At 42.4% G+C, this 19,535-nt stretch overlaps 1 protein-coding gene across 1 annotated transcript; it reads left to right on the top strand.

The window, feature by feature from the left end:
* The first annotated feature begins 10 nt into the window (after window positions 1–10).
* MKKS (MKKS centrosomal shuttling protein) lies at window positions 11–19,487 on the top strand. The gene is made up of 5 exons (XM_089685127.1): window positions 11–811; window positions 844–1,035; window positions 9,508–9,683; window positions 16,306–16,416; window positions 18,371–19,487. The coding sequence occupies exons 1-5, from the start codon at window positions 13–15 to the stop codon at window positions 18,812–18,814; spliced, it is 1,722 nt and encodes a 573-aa protein (XP_089541253.1). The 5' UTR covers window positions 11–12; the 3' UTR covers window positions 18,815–19,487.
* Window positions 19,488–19,535: the final 48 nt, after the last annotated feature.

The following is a 19,535-nucleotide window of genomic DNA, read 5'->3' as shown; positions in this document are numbered from 1 at the left end:
TCAGGTTTAATCATGGCAAGAGCTGAAATGAAAAAACCATCGCAGTGTACAACCGGACCCGTAACCAGTGCTTCACTAAGAGGACCACTGAATGTCCTACAGATGATTGCAGCATCATGCTATGGACCAACTGGTAGGCTCAAACAGGTCCATAATGGTAGTGGAGGTTATGTTATTACAACATCACAGTCCTCTGCCTTACTTGGCGGCTTGTCTATTAGCCATCCAGTCTTACAGTTGCTTGTGTCCTCTGTCCGTAATTATGTATCTCGCTTCAATGATGGTGGACTCTTTGCAGTAATTCTTTGCTGTAACCTCATTGACAGATGCCTGAATTTACCGGTGTCCCCTCACAAAGTAATAGCTATAAACAGAAGGATTTTGGACATGTGTTTGAATTATCTGACATCTGAGGAGTGTGCATGCAAACTAAAGGTAGATTTTAGCTGTAATGCCTCGTTATTTGATCTAACAAGATCTGTGCTTCACAGTAAACCTGCTTGCATGCTTACCATAAAAGAAGTCGATTACATTACCATGTTAGTTGTCAAAACCTTTCTCTTCAAAGTTCCTATGGAGAGCCTATCAAATATGGTATTAGGAAGGACCGTGATGGTCCCCGTCGAAGGTCTGAGTGTAATGGAGTCTACCTTAGTTCCTGGTGTCCTCATCGAAATGCCAGCTAGCAGCTGGAGCCGAACCCTAACGTTGTCAGACTTACCCCCTACAAACATTACATTGGCCTTGTTTTCAGTCTCAATGTCTGGAGATTTTAGTGATACAGGGGATGGCTCTGTTGATGTGGTGGATAGTGTAGACCCTGAACAAGTCATGCTGGAACAGTTGTAGACCCTGAACAAGTCATGCTGGAACAGTTGATGGCCTTGGGCAAACAGTTAGTGGATGACCATGTTCATGTACTTGTCTGTCAAAAAGTTATTCATCCATCTCTGAAACAATATTTAAAAGAGCAGAAGATCCTTGCCGTAGAAAGATTGGGAGCAGCTCTTATGGAACCACTAAGTCGGATGACAGGTAAAAAAAAAATACATAGGAGAATGTAGTCGCAATGGAACTTTTTAAAATTGAAACACTTGTTCAATTTTGTTTTGCGTGGAGAAATGATGTTCACATATAAATGTAATATTTAATCCTACACACAAAATAATCATTCTAATGAAATGTATATTATCTTGATTTCTGCATTAGACTTTTTTGCATACAAAGCAAACAACTTTTGTATACATTTTGAGCTGTTGCTGTAACATTTTGATGTGGCCTTTTGTACATGATACCTTATTTTCCTAGTTTTAGTTAATGCTGAACTCCAGGATATATTATGAACCCACATTGTACTTGATGCAGTAAAAACACTCAGGCTAATGTCAGTTGACCGAACTGTGCACTTGAAGTGTTATAGAAAGCAGTACTAGCAGTTATAGAGATAAAGCTAAATAAAAGTCTGATATCCATCAAGTGCAACCTCGTACAGTTTTACAATTATGCGATCTGTCATGCAAGTGTTACTTCAATGCAGAGTAATGCATAATCAGCATTGCAGTGCCTTTCATTTTCAATGTCACACTAGTGCATCCTACCAGTGTGTACTGCATGTATGTTTTAACGCACCCCAACATACAGATGCAGACTGTCTATGTATTGTGATGCAGTGCATCAGAAAAAGATGGGGCATGTCTAGTTTCATGTGCGTTGTCAGCTGATTAAAAATAAATGGGCCGCCTAAATGCAGCGCACACTGGGGGGAGATTTACTACAGGTGGTGCAGCTGTGCATGGTAGCCATCCGCTTCTAACGTCTGCTTGTTCAGTTACATTTTGACAATATAACCTGGAAGCTGATTGATTTCTGTGCAGAGCTGCACAGATTTTGCAACATGCAGTTTTAGTAAATAACCCCCATTATGTGCATGCATTAAAGTGTTGTTATGCCCAGGACTCTGCATTCACTATATCTGGCCTCCCACAGTACACACTACATGGAAATGCAATTACTTTAGTAAATATAAACTGCTAAATACCTTTTTCTCATCAGCAGTTAGAGCAGTCTTGTGGCTTCTATCAGTGTTCAGCTGAGCACTGGTTACAGCTTATAGGAGGAGTTTTCTTTCTGCACTAGGAGGATGCACAACCCCTGACCTCTGTCTGAACACTGCTGATTGGCCCTGTACTGATCACATGCACTCTCCCAAGAAAATAAAAAAAAAAAAATTCTAGCAATACACACCAAGCTGAGCATGTGCAGAGTGTCTCAACACAATATGTCTTATCAGGAGATAAAAGGGAGACCCTGAAAAAGGGGAGGATCAGGGAAGTCAAGATCAAGCAGTATTTTTACACAATGCAGAGGATTAACCCCTTGGGTTCCACAATGAGTATATCAAGCATGCTTTACTGCATATACAGACTGATTTTACTGTTGTAGGTTTAGTAACAATTTAATGCATCGCAATGCACCCAGGCGTGAATGGGGCCTAAAGAATTTTGAAGTGCATCAGTGTCTCCAAGCTAACAATATACAGTATGTAAAATTATTATTATTATTATACAGTATTTATAAAGCGCCAATAGTTCGCTCAGCGCTGTACATTACAAAGGGGGACAGAACATGTGACAGAACAAAACCAATACAATGCCAAACATGAGGGGATTGAGGGCCCTGCTCTTTGGAGCTTACAATCTAGGAGGGAGGGGGTGGTGGCACAGGAGGAGATAGCTGTGGGGGATGGAGTGGTAGGAAGAGTGGAGGAGGTCGGCAGGTTAGCAGGGGGTGGGGTAGGCTTCCCTGAAGAGATGGGTTTTCTGGGTGCGCCTAAAGGAGAGGAGAGTAGGTAATAATCTGATGGGTTGGGGCAGGGAGTTCCAGAGGATGGGTGACACCCTGGAGAAGTCCTGGAGGCGGGCATGGGAGGAGGAGACCAGGGAACTAGAGAGAAGGAGGTCTTTTGAGGAGCGGAGTGTGCGTGCTGGGTGGTACTTGGATATTAGGTCAGTGATGTAGTTCGGGGCAGTATGGTGGACGGCTTTGTACGTCAGTGTTAGGATTTTGAATTTGATCCGTTGCGCAATCGGAAGCCAGTGGAGGGATTGGCAGAGGAGGGTGGCGGAGATGGAGCGGTTGGAAAGGTGAATGAGTCTGGCAGCCGTATTCAGGATCGACTAAAGCGGGGATAGCCAGCGGCGAGGCAGGCCAGTGAGGAGGGAGTTGCAGTAGTCGAGTCGTGATATGATGAGGGAGTGGATGAGCTGTTTAGTGGTTTCTGGGGTTAGGAACGTGCGTATTTTGGCGATGTTGCGGAGGTGGAGTCTGCACGAGCTGAAGTAGGCTTGCTGTGCCTGCAAGTAAGTTTGATAACTCTAATCCATTTCTTTGTACCTAGGAAACCAATGACCCTAGGTTCACACCTAAGCGTTTTCTGCAGCGTTTTGCAGAAGCGCAGTACATTCCATTTAACATGTTTTCCTATGGGACATGTTCACACCTGTGCGTTTTCACCTGATGTGTTTTGTTTTGGAAAGGGTCAGGGACTTTTTTTTTAATGCAAAAATTAGAATTTTTGGTTTTGTAGACATCAATGGAAATACTGCAGAAAAGCATGAATTGCATTTTTGCCATGTTTTTGATGCGTTTTGCGTTTTAAATCCACCCCACAAAAAGCATCAAAAACGCAACTGCGAAACGCAATGCAGAAACAGCTCAAATGCAACCTGCATGGGTGTGAACCTAGCCTAAATCTTGGGGGGGGTGTGTTATGTAAAGAGCTTCAATCTTGTCTGCTGTGATGCAAAACCCTCCTAATGGCTGTGCCATTAAACTGTTAAAACAGTGGGAGGTGATCCTTAGTAATAAAGTACAACTAAAGGCAAACTTTTTTTTGTTTTTCTTCATTTTAGTTAGAGCTGTGGAGTGTTATAGCTCCTTCCAAGTTTTTCTTTGCCATCTGTGTCCCATTTGGGAGATTTTCTTTCACTTCCTCTCCCATAGCCACAACAAAAAGTGGGGAAATCCCTGGTTGCCATCAGAGTTACTAGAATTAGTTTCCACATTGGAAGATATGGGACAACCCAAAAATTTTGGATTTTCTTTTACTTTCAGTGATAACAGTAAGCAAGTCAAATAGAGGGGCTGAATCTCCCTAATGGGGGCACAAAGAGCAATACCAATCGGACAGGTGTTCTAATCCCTCTCCACTCGATCCAAAACTTTAGGAAAAGTTTACATTTAAGTTGGGGTGAAGTGTGAACATGTGTGTAGTGTACAGCTGGGGTACAGGGAAAATCAGTCTGCAGTTTTTCAAAGGTGTGTTGTGGTGCCTGCACTTAAGCAGTATTATTAGTATGGACACAACAATATACTTAATTTTATCGTTTAAAAGCTTGACGCCAACGTCACACAAATATGCCTCACAGGCTTTTTTCCGGGGGGCGCATATTTGCATACATGTCCTTGTGCTGGGAGCGCGCCGCACAGCGCGCTTCCAGCACAAAGACTGTGGTGTCACCGAGAGCCCCGGGTCCTGTTTTATAACGATTGGGACCCGGGACTCCCGATTCTGGGTCACGTGATTGCTGTGATAGCCTCTGGCTATCACAGTGATCAGTCACTGTACAGCCCCGCCCCCTTGTTTTTTTTTCCCTATGAATGGAGGAGAGAGAGACATTGTATCTCTCTAACTCCTGGCATAGAGAGAACGAAAAATGTTTGTATAAAAAAAAAAGATAAATATTAAAAAATAAAGAAAAAAATACCTAGATCAAGGTTTGATCTAGTTCAGTGCCAGGGTTAGTGTTTGGGTCAAGGTCAAAAGGCCAGGGTCAAAGGTCAGGATTTAAAAAAAATTGGTGTTAGTGTCAGTGTGTTTTTAGGTTAAAAAAAAAAAAAAAAAAAGACAAAAACAAAACGCGCACTCTTGTTTCTGGGCTGTACTACGGGTACAAATAACATACACATACAGTCAGGTCCATAACTATTGGGACATCGACACAATTCTAACATTTTTGGCTCTATACACCACCACAATGGATTTGAAATGAAACGAACAAGATGTGCTTTAACTGCAGACTGGCAGCTTTAATTTGAGGGTATTTACATCCAAATCAGGTGAACGGTGTAGGAATTACAATAGTTTGCATATGTGCCTCCCACTTATTAAGGGACCAAAAGTAATGGGACAATTGGCTTCTCAGCTGTTCCATGGCCAGGTGTGTTATTCCCTCATTATCCCAATTACAATGGGCAGATAAAAGGTCCAGAGTTCATTTCAAGTGTGCTATTTGCATTTGGAATCTGTTGCTGTCAACTCTCAAGATAAGATCCAAAGAGCTGTCACTATCAGTGAAGCAAGCCATCATTAGGCTGAAAAAACAAAACAAACCCATCAGAGAGATAGCAAAAACATTAGGCGTGGCCAAAACAACTGTTTGGAACATTCTTAAAAAGAAGGAACGCACCGGTGAGCTCAGCAACACCAAAAGACCCGGAAGACCACGGAAAACAACTGTGGTGGATGACTGAAGAATTCTTTCCCTGGTGAAGAAAAACACCCTTCACAACAGTTGGCCAGATCAAGAACACTCTCCAGGAGGTATACAGTCATGGCCGAAATTGTTGGCACCCTTGATATTTTTCCTGAAAATCAAGTATTTCACACAAAAAAGGTATTGCATTAACACATGTTTTGCTATACACATGTTTATTCCCTTTGTATGTATTGGAACAAATATAAAACAGAGGCAGAAAAGCAAATATGACATAATGTCACACAAAACCCCAAAAATGGGCTGGACAAAAGTATTGGCACCCTTAACTTAATATTTGGTTGCACACCCTTTGGAAAACATAACTGAAATCAGTCGCTTCCTATAACCATCAATAAGCTTCTGACACCTCTCACCCGGAATTTTGGACCACTCTTCCTTTGCAAACAGCTCCAGGTCTCTCTTATTGGAAGGACACCTTTTCCCAACAGCAATTTTAAGATCTCTCCACAGGTGTTCAATGGGATTTAGATCTGGGCTCATTGCTGGCCACTTCAGAACTCTCCAGCGCTTCTTTGCCATCCATTTCTGAGTGCTTTTTGACGTATGTTTGGGGTCATTGTCCTGCTGGAAGACCCAGGATCTTGGACGCAAACCCAGCTTTCTGACACTGGGCCCTACAGTGCGACCCAAAATCCTTTGGTAATCCTCAGATTTCATGATGCCTTGCACACAGTCAAGGCACCCAGTGCCAGAGGCAGCAAAACAACCCCAAAACATCATTGAACCTCCACCATATTTTACCGTAGGTACTGTGTTTTGTTCTTTGTAGGCCTCATTCCGTTTTCGGTAAACAGTAGAATGATGTGCTTTACCGAAAAGCTCTATCTTGGTCTCATCTGTCCACAAGACGTTTTCCCAGAAGGCTTTTGGCTTACTCAAGTACATTTTGGCAAACTGTAGTCTTGCTTTTTTATGTCTCTGTGTCAGCAGTGGGGTCCTCCTGGGTCTCCTGCCATAGCGTTTCATTTCATTTAAATGTCGACGGATAGTTCGCGCTGACACTGATGCTCCCTGAGCCTGCAGGACAGCTTGAATGTCTTTGGAACATGTTTGGGGCTGCTTATCCACCATCCGGACTATTCTGCGTTGCAATCTTTCATCAATTTTCCTCATCCGTCCACGACCAGGGAGATTAGCTACAGTGCCATGGGTTGCAAACTTCTTGATAATGTTGCGCACTGTGGACAAAGGCAAATCTAGTTCTCTGGAGATGGACTTGTAACCTTGAGATTGTTGATATTTTGCCACAATTTTGGTTCTCAGGTCCTCAGACAGTTCTCGTCTCCTCTTTCTGTTGTCCATGCTTAGTGTGGCACAGACAGACACACAATGCAAAGGTTAAGTGAACGTCTCTCCTTTTTATCTGCTTTCAGGTGTGATTTCTATATTGCCCACACCTGTTACTTGCCCCAGGTGAGTTTACAGGAGCATCACATGCTTGTAACATTCTTATTTATCCGCAGTTGTGAAAGGGTGCCAATACTTTTGTCCAGCCCATTTTTGGAGGTTTGTGTGACATTATGTCGAATTTGCTTTCTTTCCTCCCTTTTTTTGTTTTGTCCCAATACACACAAAGGGAATAAACATGTGTATAGCAAAACATGTGTTAATGCAATACGTTTCGTGAGAAATACATGATTTCCTGGAGAAATATCAAGGGTGCCAACAATTTCGGCCATGACTGTATGTATGTGTGTCAAAGTCAACAATCAAGAGAATACTTCACCAGAGTGAATACAGAGGGTTCACCACAAGATGTAAACCATTGGTGAGCCTCAAAAACAGGAAGGCCAGATTAGAGTTTGCCAAACGACATCTAAAAAAGCCTTCACAGTTCTGGAACAACATCCTATGGACAGATGAGACCAAGATCAACTTGTACCAGAGTGATGGGAAGAGAGAGTATGGAGAAGGAAAGGAACTGCTCATGATCCTAAGCATACCACCTCATCAGTGAAGCATGGTGGTGGTAGTGTCATGGCGTGGGCATGTATGGCTGCCAATGGAACTGGTTCTCTTGTATTTATTGATGATGTGACTGCTGACAAAAGCAGCAGGATGAATTCTGAAGTGTTTCGGGCAATATTATCTGCTCATATTCAGCCAAATGCTTCACAACTCATTGGACGCCGCTTCACAGTGCAGATGGACAATGACCCAAAGCATACTGCAAAAGCAACCAAAGAGTTTTTTAAGGAAAAGAAGTGGAATGTTATGCAATGGCCAAGTCAATCAACTGACCTGAATACGATTGAGCATGCATTTCACTTGCCGAAGACAAAACTGAAGGGAAAATGCCCCAAGAACAAGCAGGAACTGAAGACAGTTGCAGTAGAGGCCTGGCAGAGCATCACCAGGGATGAAACCCAGCGTCTGGTGATGTCTATGCGTTCCAGACTTCAGGCTGTAATTGACTGCAAAGAATTTGCAACCAAGTATTAAAAAGTGAAAGTTTGATTTATGATTATTATTCTGTCCCATTACTTTTGGTCCCTTAATAAGTGGGAGGCACATATGCAAACTGTTGCAATTCCTACACCGTTCACCTGATTTTTATGTAAATACACTCAAATTAAAGCTGACAGTCTGCAGTTAAAGCGCATCTTGTTCATTTCATTTCAAATCCATTGTGGTGGTGTATAGAGCCAAAAATGTTAGAATTGTGTCGATGTCCCAATATTTATGGACCTGACTGTATATGGTATCGCTGCGATCGTCAAGAGCTGGAGAATTTATTTTGGGTTGTTCTTTGGTGGTAGGTTATGGTCGTAACAAGAAACACACAGCTAAATAAAAAAAATTATTTTTTTTTACTATTTTGGGCCAGTTTTCCTTTGATGATAAAAAAAAAAATCAGGAGATATCCATTACTTTTTGCCACCAAATGAAAGCCCAATTTGTCCTGAAAAAAATACGGTATATTTCACCTGGATGTACAAAGTAGTTGTGATGATATGTACGGTTTTACTAACACATGTCAACGTTGCAAAATTGTGCTTAGGCATTTAGTTTTGTTTCACCCTTAGGCGTGAAGGGGTTAAGGAAACCTGAATTAAGCGAATGTGGGAGCTGATATTGCATACTTCCTCTTGCAAATGTTGGTTATGCAGGCCATAGACTGGTCGAAAATCGGCCGATTTAAAAAAAAAATCGGTCGTTCAGTCGGCCGACGTTACCACCAACGGTAAAAAAAATCGGCCTACTAAATCATAAAGTTCACCCCATAACTTCTGTCCCTTGCAGGTCATTGCTCATGAGTGGATTTTTTTATCGGTAAAACGATCGGCCGATTTTGCCGATCGTCAAAATGGGCCGCAAATTTTTCCAACATGACCAATAAAAAAACGTGCAAAAAAACAGAAAAACTGCCGACCAATTAACCCACTAACAGTGCGAAAATCGGCCAATTTTTTTTCGGCCGAAATATCGGCCGATTTTCAACCCGTCTATGGCTGGCATTACTTGGCTTTTTATGGATCTAACTTTCAGAGTCACTAACTCTGAACAAGGCAGGGTCAGAGGGAAGTCCAATCCCCTAATCCGTATACTTTTTCCCAATCTGTACTGTTCCTATTTGATTAGTATGAGAGCCAGGCAAGTAACATTTTATCAGAGGTTAGCAGTGGCAGCCTGCATATGTCTGTGTAGTTTTCCTTTAAGAGAGGGTGTCTCCATGGCAAGAGCCTGGTACTCTGGCACTGTATAGGCGGAGAAGAGAATTTGCTGTCTGATACATACGAGATATAAGGAATCTGCAGCTCATTCAACCTGCTGGCAATCATTCAGATCAGGTAATTCAACTAAACATTTTTATTGCACAGATCTTCTTTATCAGCCCTATTTTGTGCTGTTGTGGCTATAAATATTCCTGCATCAATAATTTTGACCTTTTCCAGACAATTATGGCAGCAGCTTAAAGTAATTGACTTTTTTCTCCCCTTATTCACAGGTGCGCAGTCTATAGCTTCTCTGAGCTTTCTTTCCTCTACTTGCTATGGCAGCCTCAGGAAAATCAGCAAAATGTCCCATGGAAACAAGCAGTACTTGCATCTTATTCCCTGCGACACATCCGTGTGCAGCTTTGTGCTCTGCAACCGAAATGAGACATCCCTGAAAGAGCTTGTGGTAAATAATGCTTTTTATTCTGTTTGTTCGTGGACAATTTTGCATTATCCGCAAAAACATAATTGAAAGTGGTTCTAAAGCCAGAACTTTTTTTTTTACCTTAATGCATTCCCTGTATTAAGGTAAAAACTGTTTTACAACTTGCTGTGCCTCCCCCACCTCCCTAAATACTTACTGATTGAGAGTCCTCAATTGATCCAGCACTGTTTACACCTGCATCTAATCTCTCCCCTCTCCACTCACAGAGACTGAGACAGCATTGGGAGCCATTGGCTCCCACTGTTGTCAATCAAATGCTGTTAGAAAGGAGGAAGGGCCAAGCCGTGGTGTGTGTGTGATTCACAAAGCCTGGCTCAGGATCGAGCCCACAAGTCTGCCCCCATAGCAAGCATTTTGCTATGGGGGCAACACAGAAGAGAAGGAGTGGGACAGTGCTGGCGGGGGACCCCAGAAGAGGAAGATCAGGACCGCTCTGTGTAATACCATTGCACAAAGCAGGTAAGTATAAGACGTTTATTTCTTTTAATATGTAATCTGGACTAGTAACATAAAGCAATGTTCACAGATCTCTCTGGGGTCAATAAAGTTTTATAGAAGATCTTAAAATGCTTTTCCTGAAGAATACAATTCTTCATTCTTCCTTCAGTGCTGGGAATGTATGTAGATTTCTGAGAACTACTTCATCATGTGATCTTTATTGAAGGGGAGGATCAGAGTTCAGCATGGCTAAAGCTCAACTTCAACAGGGCTTTACATGCCTCTGGGCCTAGATTTTCACACATTTGGCCAGTACTGAAGGGAAACTGAAGGCTATTTCGACTATCTCTGCGGATGACGTTGGTGATGTAGCTAGAGGCAGTGTTGTGGATGGCTTTCTAAGCTGTGGTTAGTATTTTGAATTTTATACGTTGGGTTAGTGGAAGCCAATGAAGGGATTGGCAGAGAAGGGCAGCAGGTTGGTAGAGTGTATGAATCTAGCAGTAGCATTCATAATAGACTGAAGGGGGGATAGCCTGTGTAACGGTAGACCAGTGAGGAGGGAGATGCAGTAATCAAGGCGGGATAAAACCAAGGCGTGAATAAGTTTTGTGATGTCATTGGTCAGAAAGGGGCTGATTTTGGAAATGTTCCCGAGGTTGAGGCGGCAGGATTTAGCCAGTGATTGGATGTGGGGCCCAAAGGAGAGATCAGAGTCTAGGATTACACCTAGCACCCTGGTATGAGGGGAAGGGCCAGTGGTTGTGCTGTTGATCGTAATAGTAAAGTCATCAGTGGGGGATCGGGGAGGAGGAAATATTACCAGCTCGGTTTTGTAAAGATTGAGTTTAAGGTAGTGGTGTGACATCCATGCTGATATGTCCTCAGTAGATTTGTGATACTTGAGGAGTTTGGTATTGGAAGCCATGGGAAGTTATCAATTGGCCTAGGGAGGAGGTGTAGAGAGAGAGAAAAGGAGGGGCCCAAGAACAGAACCTTGGGGTACCCCAGCGGAAAGAGGGAGAGGAGCAGAGGAGGAGGAGTTGTATGTGACACTGAAAATGCACTGAGAAAGGTAAGAGGAGAACCAGGAGACAGCAGAGTCACGGAGGCCGATGGAGTGGAGTTTTACTGAGGAGGAGCGGGTGGTCAACTGTGTCAAAGGCAGCGGAAAGGTCTAGGACAGGGGTAGGCAACCTGTGGCTCTCTAGCTGTTGTGGAACTACATTTCCCATGAGGCATTGCAAAGATTACAAAACTGACAGTCACAACTATGACTTGCAGAGGCATGATGGAACTTGTAGTCCTGCGGCTCTCAGGTTGCATACCCCTGGTCTAGGAGTATGAGTATGGCGTAATGGTCATTGGTTTTAGCAGTTAGTAGGTTGTTGGTGAGTTTTAGTAGGGCAGTTTCAGTGGAATGTTGTGGGCGGAAGCCAGACTGTAGGAGATCAAGAAGGGTGTTGTCGGTGAGGTAGCAGTTCATACGGTTGTGAACATGGCACTCGAGAAGCTTGGAGGCATACAGGAGCAGGAAGATGGGTCTTAATTTATTCAAACAGGTGGGGTCCAGCGAGGGTTTTTGCGTATGGGGGTAACCAGTGCATGTTTGAGCGGGGAGGGAAAGGTTCCCATGGAGAGTGAGAGGTTGAAGATGTGGGTTAGAGAGTTTATGATCGAGCAGGAAAGAGGCTGCAATAATCTTGAGGGGACAGGTGGTGAAGTGGGCCTTGGAAAGGAGTTCGGTAACTTCCTTGACGGTAACAGGGTCGAAGGAGGAGAGTGTTGAGTGTGGTGTTGGGCCTGGTATGTTGGTTGGAGGAGGAAGCTTGACACTGGAGATCTCATCACGAATTGTGTCGATCTTGTTTTTGAAATGACTTGCAATCTCCTGTGCAGTAAGTAAGTTGGTGGGTGGAGGCAGTGGGGGGGGGGGGTGGAGTAAGGAATTAAGGGTAGAAAAGAATTGACCAGAATTGGATGAGAGGGTTTTGATGAGAGTGTTGTAGTAGGTTTGCTTAGCAGCGTGGAGGCCGGAGTTGTATTTTAGAAGAGCGGATTTGTAGAGGGTAAAGTCTTTCAGAAGTCTTGAGACATCTGGTGTCATTTGTTTGCCAGGGTTGTGACAGGCGAGGCCTGATTCTGCGTGTAGAGAGAAGAGCAAGGACGTCCAGGGAAGATGATAGATAGTTGTTTGTAGGCAGATGTGGCCAGGTCTGGGCAGGACAGGGGTGCAATTTTATCATAGAGGCACTCCATAGCAAGTGAAGAAGAGAAGGGCTGAGGTGGTGAAGGTTTCTACAGGTAACGGTTTGCTGGTAGGAGACACGGAGAGTGAGAAGCTGATAAAGTTGTGATCAGAGAGAGGAAAAGGGGTGTTAGAGAGGTTACAGGGAGTGTATAGGTGGGAGAATACAAGGTCAAGGGTGTTGCTGTTCGAGTGGGTGATGGATTGTGTCCATTGTGTTAGGTTAAAAGAGAAAGTTAGGTTGAGTAGTTGAGAAGTGGCTGAGGTGTTAACATTGACTAGGATGTTAGTCACCGAGGATGATGGCAGGCACCTCAGAGGAGAGAAAGTATGGCAGCCATGCCGAAAAGTCCTCAAGAAAGCGTGAAACTGGGCCTGGAGGGCGGTAAAGGACTGCAATCCTCTGACACACAGGAGAAAAGAGATGAATACAATGCACTTCAAAAGAGCAGAGCAACAGAGACAGAGGGGCAGGAAGAACCTGGAACGTGCTTTGTGGGGAAAGAAGAAGTCCGACTCCGCCCCTTTTCGTCCACTGGATCTGGGCGAGTGAGTCCATAGAAGGCCACCATGGGAGAGTGCAGCTGAGGAGACAGAGTCGGAATCCTGGAGCCAGGTTTCAGTAACAGCAAGTAGGTTGAGGGAGTGGGAGAGGAAGAGGTCATTGATAGTAGGAAGTTTGTTAGAGACTGAGTGGGCATTCCAGAGGGCACATAGGAGGGAGGGGCCGGTGTGTGAAGCAGGGGAATTGAGATAAGAGAGTGAGGGTTGCGGCTGAAGACAGAGAAGGGAGGCTGCTGCTCCTGTGGGTTGGAGTTTGATGGTGGAGGGCCAGAGTTTGGGACGATGTCTCTGGAAGTTAGTAGTAATAGGAGGGTGAGGGAGGTGAGGTGGGAGTGGGATTTGTATGAGGGCAAATGCTGCAGTGATTTTGTAGCGGTGACATTATGTGGACCAAGAAAGAGCAGGACTTTTGAAGAGGAAAAGGCATTTATCAGTTTATAAAAGTATCCAACAATTTAATAAAGATTTACACTCACAAAAAGGGTGTCTTCACCGACACCAGTATAACAGCATAAAACAGCAAATGGTATAACAGTCTCCTGTTCCCCGTACACTCACTACAGCGCTCGTGACTTAATTTTCTCCACAAACGTCAGCATCCAGTAAGCCCAGTAAGGGCTTACTGGATGCTGACGTTTGTGGAGAAAATTAAGTCACGAGCGCTGTAGTGAGTGTACGGGGAACAGGAGACTGTTATACCATTTGCTGTTTTATGCTGTTATACTGGTGTCGGTGAAGACACCCTTTTTGTGAGTGTAAATCTTTATTAAATTGTTCGATACTTTTATAAAAAAAACTGGCTGCACCATGATTTTTCTCTTTCATTCCCAAACATGACCTCGGTGGAGAGATATAAAAAGAGAGAGTGATATAATGCTCCTGGAACCATTATATTGAGTGGTGGATACCTACCTTATGGATGAATGTGTAGCTATTGATCATCACACCTGAGAAGTTGATTCATTTCATCTGCTCCCAGAGCAAAAAGCGTTTTTTGCTGATCTAGAGATTGATCAGCATGGAGCTCTGGTGAGTTACCCAACTTTACTTTTGGTGGTGGATTTTGGCACAATTTCTTTGAGAGCACCTGAATTTGGAAAGGATTTATTTGGACATTTGAAGAAATTCAGAATTGGACATTTTTGTTTTTTTTATATTCACAAACTTAATTATTTAAATTACTTATGTTTTGCACATAATTTTGATATTTTTTGATATTAATTGATAATAGATATATATATATCTTTTGCACTAATGTTTCTACACTAAATTAGGAATAGTTTGTGGTTTTAGCGCATTCCTTGATTTAAGTTATAGCACTAAGAAATTTATTTGGTTTCTTTGAGGTGGAATTGCTGCTTTAAAGTATTAAGGGTGTGGCGCTTTTATTACACTTGTGATATCAGTTTATAGTTACTGAAATAATTGCATTTCCATATTCTGTGTACTGCGGGAGTCCAGATATAGTGAATGCAGGGTCCTGGGTTTAGTAACACTTTAATTCCTGCTGCAGATGGGAAGTCGCCCATACTGCTGTTGGAACACAACTCTGCATACTTTATGTAGCTAATGCTACTACAATATGTCACAGCGGTCGCATAGTTCTGTAATGGAAATAGATTGTTAGACCTAGCTTGGCCCAAACGAACTATTTAAAGACACTAAACCTGGAATTCTACTTTAAATACATTCAGAAGTATGCGCTGAAGCACAGAGCAGATCATGGCAGCCTGGTAGCCTTGTAATGCAAACAAACACTAGATGTTCCTAAGCTGTTAGAAACCAGCGTTTTAAACCTGACTTTGGAGTCTCTGTTGTGATATACAACCACTTGCCTTCCAGAAGGTTTTACCCCCTTCATGACCAGGCCATTTTTTGCTATTTAGTACTGCGCTACTTTAACTGACATTTGCTTGGTCATTGAACACTGTATCCAAATGACATTTATATAATTTTTTTTCCACACAAATAGAAAAACACAACTTAGAAAAAAAACTGAAAATTTTACTTTGTGCTATAAAAAAAATATCCAATAAAGAAATTAAAAAAATCTAATTTCTTCATAAATTTAGGCCAAAATGTATTCTGCTACATATTTTTGGTAAAAAAAAAAATCCCAATAAGTGTATATTAATTGGTTTGCTTGAAAGTTAAAGCGTCCACATACTATGGGATATATACTGGATTTTTTTTTTTTTGTACTAGTAATGGTGATGATCAGCAACTTGTAGTGGGACTGTGATAGTATGGCAGGCAATCTGACGTTAACTGACGCTGTGTGGGAACTGACTAAATGACCCTGACATCACCAGTGACTAATACAGTGATCAGTGCTAATAATATACACTGACACTGTACTAATGACGCTGGCTGGGAAGGGGTTAACATCTAGGGGAAATCAAAGGGTTAGCTGTGTGTCTAACAAGTGTTAAGTGTGTCCTGCATGCTGATTTTACTAAGGGATGTGCTGGGTTTTTGTTTACAACCACAGAGCTCTCTTCTGTCATCCATTCCACGATCAGTGGGTCCCAGCATAAATCATTGCCCGGAACCCGCTGATTAGCTTGTGCTGTAATGAATCACAGCACAGCTGGGGCAGCAGGCACCAAGTGCCCGGAAGAGCCAGATCACGTATGCGATACGTGATCCAGCCCAGAGCGGCCTCCCTGCAACAGAATATCTGCATGGGGCCGTCTGCAACTGGGATGAAATACTTCACAGAACAAGCAGCTGGATAGGTCAGAGATGACTTGTTTTAAAGCCTTTACTGCTTGTTAAGAATATGTCCATCCGTTATGTTCCTAGTCTGGGCACGTGCACGTTAAGGCACACAACTACTGTATTGTTATACCATTTAAAACGAAAGTCACCGCACTTATTGTGCGTATTTACATACATTGCAGTAAAAGCTCATTTTAACACCTTTTTTCACAACCTAGGCAGCACACCCACAACACGATTGTTTTGTAACACACTGCAACACATGTGAATCGTTTTTTTGTTGTTGTGCGCTGTGTACAAAAAAAAATAATTGAATAATAGTGCATTCCTGTTAAAATATGCATTTTCAGCCCCTCAAAATGAAGGGGCTGACTAGCACAACACACAATAATGGTCAAAGTAGAGTAAGTTAGTACACGTGCAGGAACCTGTCAGAGCAATGTGCCCTAAGAAAGGTGATTTTGTTTGAACAGCACCAACTTTTTTTTTTTTTCTTCATTAATAAATACATCCTGCTCTGGAATTTTGTAGGGAAAAAATACTGACTGAATAAATAATGTGCAGCATGTAATTATGTCAGAAACTAAACATACGTTTTTCTTTTTGTTAAAGAGAGTTTATCAGACTGCAGAACATACATTAAATCAACTGCTTAAGGATCCCTGGCTGCTTCTTGGAGGTGGCTGCACCGAAACACATTTGGCTGCTTATGTCCGCTATAAGGTATGGTAATATTATTCCTAATGATAAAAGCCTTTGCTGTATAAACATAAACCTAACATTGTTGGCAACATGCCGTTGTAAAGGGGAACAATACTCACCTCCACTCCAGAGATGCGACATCCGCAAGCTCCCTCATCGGTGCCGACATCTCCTACCTGTTTTTTTTTTCTCTGGTCCGGCATATTCTGCCTTCTTAATTGGCAGGCCTGGAGTGACATAACTCGCATGCACACTGGTGTTCATCCCAGCACTCGGCAGATGGAATGAATGCTCATGCACAGCTTAAAACACAAAAGAAGCATGCAGGCAGTAAGGTAAAAAGCCTTTATTGCAGAAGAGATCTAGCATATGTCTTCAGGAATAAAAAATCCTTCCTACAAGGCCCAGGCAAAGATTTAAAAAACACAATTTATTCCAGTTGCCTAATCATTAAAGTAGTATTAAGCCCTCCTATTTTTAACATTTTATTTCGGTCTATCTTGTGAACGTATTCGAGAATGTGGTTTTTGTTTTTTTTTGTTTTTTTCATTTTTTTTTGTAGTTTTTAACGTGTCCCTAATCACTTATTTTTTAGATGGTGACAAGTTGCATCCTCCTTCTGCCTCTTTCCCAAACGTTTGGTCAGGAGGGTGTGCACTGTAAACATGATGAAAAAGTCACATGACTGCCTGCAGAGGGACTACATTTACCATCACCATTAAGACCATTTACGTCAGTACATGCATAGCAAGTATTAACCCCTGGTGGTTCACTTATATGCGGCTGTGCGGGCCACGTTTTGCACGGGCACGAGAGCCCATTCATTTGAATGGACTCCTGTGCCTCATGACACGCAGGGAAGAAGTCCCTGCCCTTCTACTGAAAACGCAACCGAAGTTCCCAGTATGTTGCGTTTTCCAGTGCGGGCGGCGTGCCATTAGAAGTAATGGCACCCGCCCATGGGTCCTCATTCCTCTGTGCAGGTGGAGCGGCTGCACGGATTTTCGTGCGGATCCGCAGCAGCACCACCCGCACATTTGTGAACCAGGGCTAAATGTCAGCTGGTCTCTCAGCTCACAGCTGCTAATCGGTCCCTAAAGGAGAAACTGGGAAATATCCCATTCAAACAGTCAACAGAATTACTATGATATTTTAATGGCAACCTACCAGGTTAGAAGTGAAGCGGTAGCCATTAATGCCTTGAATTCAATTTTTCTTATTGTTCACCTATTCTCTGTATCTGTGGCTTCACTAATCTAATAAATTCCTTATATAAAAAATTTGTGTTGTGCTGTAATGCAAAGTAAATGTTAAAGTTAAGTCACGCTCTGTATAACGTGAATAAAGTCCCTGAAACAGTCGAAGGTAAACATTCAACGCCCTCCTCAAGTGTTCAGTGCTCCACCACCTTATTTGAATAAGCCTCTTCTCAGAAAGGCAGGCCCCAAGGTTTGTAGAGGTAGAGATGAATTAGCACGCTATTTCTCCAATGAATCAGACTGGTGGTTATAGTTGGCTTTTTCAGCAAAGGTGATCAACATCCAGCTCAGAACAAGGAAACAGTGTAGTATCCTTAAAATCTTTTATTAAATAAAGAAAAGGGTACTCGCAAATATAATTGAGAGACATGCATGTAAACGCAGCTTCAGCCAACCGGTGAGCATGATAACGTCACTGCTAAGGCTCCACCCTGCGCGTTTCGTCTAAATAGACATATTTAAGGGGGGAGGGATGTCTTTCTTGTCTGTGACCTTCTAGAAAAGCCCAAGATCATGATGGCAGTCCTGCAGCAATTGGCTGTAATACATATGCTCCACCCAAAGCACAAAAAGACATAGGTGTCACAAAACTAAAAAAAAACACAATCATACAAACACTTCACCTTTCCCTGGTACTTATGTAAAGTATTGAAGTTCTGCATTTTTCTAACCAAATTGCTTAAGAATCCTAATACAGCAATGTTGTCTTGTTACAGAGTGCCAATATCCACAGCAGCCATCTGGAAGGGCAGAACTGCTCTGTGGCAGAGTATAAACTGGTGTCAGACTGCTTCTCTTCTTGCTTAGAATCAGCAGCACGAAGTCTGGAACATGATGGTGGAGACACTCTTACTGATCTTCAGGATGGTCACTTCTGGTCCATTCCTCCTAATTCTACTCTAGACTTCAATTGTATAGAGACTAAACAGAAGTGTGGTTGTCAGTTACTTGGAAAGACTGATGTCATAGAGTGGAGCATGCTAGGCAGTTCCCACAAAGCATTCAGTCCACGAAACCATACAGATGTATTTCCGTTATTCGTGAACAGAGAGCCACTGGTTGTGGATAGTTTCACTGGAAAATACAATGGACTGAAAGTGGCTGTGGACACAGCAGGACTGATTTTGGACTTGGCATATGTTATTAACGATGAAAATTAAGTGTGATTGTGAACCGTAAACTAACTGCTGCTGCCACGGAGAACCCCTTTGCAATCCACTATTCCAGAAGAAGCCTGAGGTCTCGGGTTGATAGTCATCTGTTAGTCCCTTTTCTCTGGTGCGTAAGCCTCCGACTTCGCAGCAAGCACTATGGTCAAGCTTTTATTTTTTATATTAGAAATGTGGACATCTGTTTTGTTTGTTGTAAGATATTTTATAGTTTACATGTAAAATTATTATTTTTCCAAAGATAATTAGAATAACTTCAGTCACCTAAAATAGATATTTTATATGTAATTTATTTTTTTCTAAAATAGTTTTCAGTATATTTTTTGAAAAGCCTCTGATTGTCATTTGACAGCATACCAGAGGTTCATAGCCATGCCAGAGGATAATGAAAATAAGTATACACTGTAAGATGCTAATTTCCTTCAAAAGGTTTCAGTTTATAGTTCTAGTACTTGGATATGATGGTTTTTGAAACTTTTCATAATTGATTGGGAACTCAATAAAAAGTAATTGTCAGCCTGTACCTGAATTCATGAGTGGACTCCAAAATGATAGGGGGGCTTGAGTTATCTCCATGATCTACAGCAAAATAAGACTCCAGACAAGCCACATTCAACATTCTGTAACTAACATGGCTTAAAAATTAAAACAGTTGTAAAGTCTATTTTTTTTTCTTTTTTTCTTAAATTTAAAACGATCTTAGAAATATGCA

The sequence above is a fragment of the Staurois parvus genome, unplaced genomic scaffold, assembly GCF_062004578.1.
Source record: "Staurois parvus isolate SC_StPar_1 unplaced genomic scaffold, SC_StPar_1.0 ptg000362l, whole genome shotgun sequence".
Classification (NCBI taxonomy): Eukaryota; Metazoa; Chordata; class Amphibia; order Anura; family Ranidae; genus Staurois; species Staurois parvus.
Note: the sequence above shows the minus strand (reverse complement) of the source record. Positions and strands in the feature narration are given on the sequence as shown.